The sequence below is a fragment of the Sinocyclocheilus grahami genome, unplaced genomic scaffold, assembly GCF_001515645.1.
Source record: "Sinocyclocheilus grahami isolate Dianchi unplaced genomic scaffold, SAMN03320097.WGS_v1.1 scaffold47.1, whole genome shotgun sequence".
Classification (NCBI taxonomy): Eukaryota; Metazoa; Chordata; class Actinopteri; order Cypriniformes; family Cyprinidae; genus Sinocyclocheilus; species Sinocyclocheilus grahami.
Genome location: NW_015505226.1, coordinates 2929028 through 2934917, shown reverse-complemented (window position 1 = coordinate 2934917; position 5890 = coordinate 2929028). Strand labels below are relative to the sequence as shown.

Genomic DNA, 5890 nt, shown 5'->3' with positions numbered 1-5890 from the left:
GTGCTGTGATTGGTTAGCTGGGCCAGTGTGTGTTGTGATTGGCAGCACTCGGCGCCTGGTCGGGAAATGTCTTGCCCCTTACCATAGCCGACTGCGAGCTTCAGTGTAAATACTGAGTCAAAATCAAATCAATTTGAGCGCGATTTAAACCCGGATGATTGTAACCACTCTAAGTTAGTCTGCCTTGGGAAAGCTAGCGTGTCTCTGACATAGTGATAACACTCGTTGCCTTCTCTAGTGCAGCTCAAACAGGTCTCGTCCCATTCGTCGATATTTGTGATATCACAAATCCCAGAAAATATGCGTTGTAGTCCAAACGAGTCGTTCGTTGTAGTTTGTGAAAAGTGATTACTGTTAAATAAAATATCTCCTTTTGAAGTGGACTTTGAGCTTTCTAACTTTGCAGATATTTTTTATGCTCAAACAGCAACATTACAGACTAACTAAAGTTGAAAAAGTGAAAAAGCATAATAGGACCCCTTTAATGTTGTATTTGTATGTATAACATATGATATCACAGATATGTTTAAGTAAGTAAGAGCTATTACATTTACACCATTTTCTTTTCTTGACAAGTAACTTTTTTACTTGGACAAGTGAATGACTGATTTACTTGTCCGAAGGACAAGCATGTCGAGGCCTGTGTAGATTAATGTCTCACTCACTTCATCATTTCATCTCCAACAGGCCCTGAAAACAGCAGACAATCAGCCTCGGAGTTCACTTATAGGTAATGTGTAATAGTAATGAGTTTTTCTGTACAATTAATATGGGACAGCAAGTCTTGTACAGTGCATGCATAATTATTAGGCACGTTGATGTTCTGATCATATCTTTTCCAAGCACATTTTACCAATTCCAAACTACATCAATCTTAATAACTAATATTAATTTTGTATTTGATCATTTATAAGTGATATATAATTGTCCATGAAGGCTGGAAGTGAAAAACTCCCTATATTCAGGTGTGCAGATAAAATTATGCAAAAAAGAGATTACAGAAGAATGTTAACTGCAAAAGAATTAAGAATTAAGGTGAAGAATTAGGTGTGAAACCATCAGGAACCATTTAGTCTCCAGCACCACCATTTTCCAAAACTACAACCTACCTGGAGTCTCCAGAAGTGCAATGTTTTCAAAAAAATTACCCTCACTTAATAAGAATAACATGCTGAAGTGTTGTGAAATACATGAAGGACCAGCATCACATCCTCTTGTGCCACTCTTTCAAGAATTTATCTTCCAGAATCTGGCAGTCTCATGGGCATTTAATAATCTCTTCTTTGCATAATTATATCTGTAAAAGAAAATCTGCCTAATAATTATGCACACCTGGATATAAGGAATTTTTCACTTCTAGCCTTCATGGACAATTATATATCACCTGATCAAATACAAAATTAATAGTAGTTATTTGATTTGGAATTGGTCAAATGTGCTTGGAAAAAACAAGGTGCCTAATAATTATGCACGCACTGTATTATATTGTAAGTGATTTCATAGGTTTCTGATTTTCACTGATACAAAAAATTTAGTTTTCTGAGGTATTTATGCAATGCTTTCATGTCTTCCAGTGGCCACACCTCTCCTCACCCTCGAGCTAAACTAACCCCAAGCACAGCCCCTCTATCCCTGGAGCAGAGTAAGTGTACACACTGTTGTTGAGCAACACGGAAAGAATTTCAAATCTGAATAAGATGTATGTGCCAGTAACATCAGACTATAATAAAGAAATGGCAGTTCTTGTTAACTAAATGTTACCTGTTCTTCTTCAAAGTCGTGTGATTAAAAAGTGTTTATCAAAAAGTGTTTATGTGGTAAAACTGCTATATGTAAGTAGATTAAGTTTAGTTCATGGTACTTTAATATTTGTATTTTTTTTTCCAAAAGATTATTCCCTTTAAATACTGTACTTTCACTAATATATAATAATATAATATAATCTTGAGTTATATTTCTGGAGGAAATGTTGTTGTTGTTTTTTTCATTATTGCAGGGAAGGTGTTTGTTACTTACGAAGCAGACAGTGAAAAACATGTCAAAGAGATCATCAACTTTGTTGCCCTACTGAGACACAACGGCTTCTACACTCATGTAAGACAAGCAACCTGTACCAGACATTGCCTTGCAGCCATACGTGTCACCTGATATGGGGTCTGCCAGAGAGTATGTTCAGTCTCTTTGTTCTTTTTGCACAGATTGACATGTTTGAACAACAGTTCAAGAGCATAAGCAAGATTGACTTCATGGAGAGATACATCAGTGAAGTAAGTAGAAACCAGGCTTGCTAGTATTTCAGAGAGCATGTTATTCCTAGTTTGACTTACACAACAGAAGTTCTAGTCCAAATTGCAGCTTATTCTGACCAAGAACCACCTACAGGAAAAGATTGTATGACTGAAAACTCTAAAGCAACCCAAACTGTTTTGTTTTTGCAGTACATGGCATTTAGGTGCTGGTTTATTTGAAAAAGATGATATCACAATAATAGAGTGAAAAAAAATATTTAATTAATTGGATGACAGTCTCTGCAGACTTTTTAACAGAAAACACTAGAAAAAGAGGAAAATGTGTGTAGACTGTGAGGAGAGTGGTGATTTTTCGAAAGTCATTCATGATTTGGTGCTCAAATGGTTATTATTATCATTGTTGAAAACAGTTTAGGAATGGGCCAAAATACCAGCAACAGTGTGTGAAAACCTTGTGAAGACTTACAGAAAACGTTTGACCTCTGTCATTGCCAACAAAGGGTATATAACAAAGTATTGAGATGAAATTTTGTTATTGACCAAATACTTATTTTCCACCATAATTTGCAAATAAATTCTTTAAAAATCCTACAATGTGATTTTCTGGATTTTTTTTTTCTCATTTTGTCTCTCATAGTTGAGGTATACCTATGATGAAAATTACAGGCCTCTCTCATATTTTTAAGTGGGAGAACTTGCACAATTGGTGGCTGACTAAATACTTTTTTCCCCACTGTATATTAAAATCTTAATATTTTTGTGGAAATGGTGATGCATTTTTTTAGGATTCTTTTATTAAGAGAAGGTTTAACCGTATTTATTTGAAATAGAAATCTTTTGTAACATTATAAATGTCTTTACTGTCTATTTTTTTCCTGAATAGACTTTCACTACTGTGTCATTGGTGAAGGTATTACATGTATCCCTGGCTTCTAAAAAGTCAAATGTTATTTCTAATATATCATCAAAGACATGGCAATCTCTGTAACCTCTTAAACAGAACAGGGCACAGCTGGGAAAACTTGTTCAAACTTCTCCATAATTAAGGATGTTGTCACGAATTCGGTTCATGGACTTCCGTTTATTCACCACCAGATGTCACCCTTTCTATTACATTGACTCTCGCACTACACAAACTGTTGTATAACACCCCGGACTACATTTCCCATCATTCTTTGCACGATTTGCACACTGCACTGATTGCACACAGCTGTTTCTAATCACCTCACTCATTATATAACACCCACTCTAACCACATTTCTCTGCTGAGTATTGTTTAGCCTGTACCCCTTTCCGAGTCTCCGTGGTTTCCTTGTTTTGCCTTGCCTGTTTTTGCGGTTTTTGATCTTTGCCTGTTTTCCTGTTTTTTTTCCCTCTCGTCTCACCCCTGTGATTCTGTCTGCCAATCGGTGACCTACGCTAGCCCTAGGACTATTCTTGTGTTTTGACCGCCATATACCTGTTTGCCATTGTTTGACCCTGCCTGTTTACCACGTCTCTCTATTAAAAGCTTGCAGATGGATCCACACGTCTCGCGTCTCGTCAGCCCCGTTACAGATGTCTTCAGCTCTCACAAATTTCAAATTTTTTTGTTCATTGACATTATATGTCTGATAAAATGTCAGAATGATAAATGGCAAGGATTGACCCCTGACTTATAGTTGAACATACTATATTTGCTTCTGAATGCATAGAACCAGTTTTAGCTTGGAAGTTGGACATAATTTATTTATCTGACTGATGTTTAAGAAAGCATTATAGCAGGAAACAGTCCAACAAAAATTTTAATTTGATGCATTTTGAGGGGGAGGAAAAGAGACCATTTAATAAAAAAAGCATGTAACCCTGAAACATATCACTTTAATTAAGAGCTTAAGTGGGGGAGGACATATTTCTGCCATCATTTTCTTGCAGTGCCACAGTTACAAGAAAACTGTCTGCTGCACTGAGAACGATAAACCTTTCATGACTAATTTCAGTTGATTGTTTTTTCCTGAGTATCTGAAGTAATTGTTCCCTCATGTCCATTCAGTTGTCTAATTTTGTGTGTTTGTGTTTTTTATGCACAGAAAGACTATCTGATCATCATAGTCATTAGTCCAAAGTACCATGAGATTGTGACCAATGCCTCGTTTTGCATGGAAAATGATGAAACACTCAACACTGTCTACATACACAAGCAGGTACAACTTGGGTGGAAAGGAATCTAGGTTTTTCTTTATTTTTCTTGTCTAATGACTCATAAAATCGCTTTGTCTTTTAGTTACAAAACGAGTTCATTCAGAACGGTGCCAGGAATTACAGATTCATCCCCATCTTGTTTCCTGGTGCCAAGAAGGTAAAACTGCATCTCTTTCCAGTAACTTATAAACGTAATTGCTTAACGAACAGGATGTTTGTGTTTGAACAAGTACTCGATCAAGGAGCCAAAATGGTAATTTGTGATTAACTGTTATGATAACAGCAACAAACATTTGTGTTTGCTCCATTGGATTCCACTTGAATCCAATTAGATGTAATGATGCCTCGTTGTTAGTTTACAACATTTATGTGTCTGCTTCTTTCTGTCAGTGTCACGTCCCTTCATGGCTTCAAAGCACACAAATCTTCACCTGGCCCAGAGACCGTGATGACATTCTTCGTAGACTCATGCGTGTTGAGAAGTACAACCCTCCACCCATCGGAGAGCTGCCCACTATTGTCTCCATCCCAATTTAGGTGGTTAAGTTTGCTTATGTATGTACATGCTTCTGCATCACATTAGGAACATTTGGGGGGGGGGGGTAACAGAAGTTACCTTCAAACCAAGCAGCTTTCTGATGGTCATTGATACAAATTAATGATACCAACTTGAACTTGTTGCGAAATCTGCATGGGGAAATCTTTTGCTCCATGTCAGGTTCCTGATCTTGTGGATTTCTATTGAAATGACTGGATTTTTCCACAAACATTCGACAAACAGTGATAAATGTGACAGCATTTTTGGACTTAATGAAACTTTCTGTAACATACCCAATTGCTATATAAGAAAGATTTTAAGATAGAATTACTAAGGTAGACCAGAAATCTTCAGATGCAAACATTTTCACATGCTTCTTGCTGTTGTGAGAACCTGAAAGAAGCCGGTACTACAATATCATCACACACTGTATAGTTTATTTTAAAAAATGACTTGTGTGTTGTGCCTTAGAATTTCTGTTTGAGTCATTAGTAATGTGCCAGATTTTTTATTATTTTTTTTATTGTCAGCATCACATGGAGATTTCATGGCCATTCATGTTCTTAGATGATCGTGGCTTTTTCCTTTTAATAAATGAAAGAATTCAGATGGTTTGTTATACAACTTGTACAAGAATAGACATAGGCTTTGGAGGGACAAAAGTACAAGTCATCTCAACTCAACCTTTTTTGTAGAGCACATTTAAAAAGAAGAGTTAAACCAAATGCTTTACAGTACAAACTCAGTCAAAATAACTACCATCACAGAATAATATATATGATCAATATCACAAGAGTAGCAGTGTCCTAGTTAATCACAGCGTGCCAATATACAGCCATATTGCAGGGCTACGAGTGTGATATTGCGTTTATACCACAGTTTGACGGCATGAGTGTGTAAATACATAAACAACGGAGTGTCT

At 36.5% G+C, this 5890-nt stretch overlaps 1 protein-coding gene across 3 annotated transcripts in view; it reads left to right on the top strand.

Annotated features, from left to right (window-relative positions):
• Positions 1-5575, top strand: part of LOC107582737 (adapter protein CIKS-like) — a 14593-nt gene extending 9018 nt beyond the window's left edge. For all 3 annotated transcript variants that reach the window (XM_016268700.1, XM_016268696.1, XM_016268697.1), the window contains 7 exons: positions 688-730; positions 1575-1642; positions 1997-2094; positions 2199-2267; positions 4319-4432; positions 4513-4587; positions 4821-5575. In XM_016268700.1, coding sequence (XP_016124186.1) covers positions 688-730; positions 1575-1642; positions 1997-2094; positions 2199-2267; positions 4319-4432; positions 4513-4587; positions 4821-4967 — 614 coding nt within the window. In that variant the 3' untranslated portion in view covers positions 4968-5575. The remainder of the gene's footprint in view (positions 1-687; positions 731-1574; positions 1643-1996; positions 2095-2198; positions 2268-4318; positions 4433-4512; positions 4588-4820) is intronic.
• Positions 5576-5890: the final 315 nt, after the last annotated feature.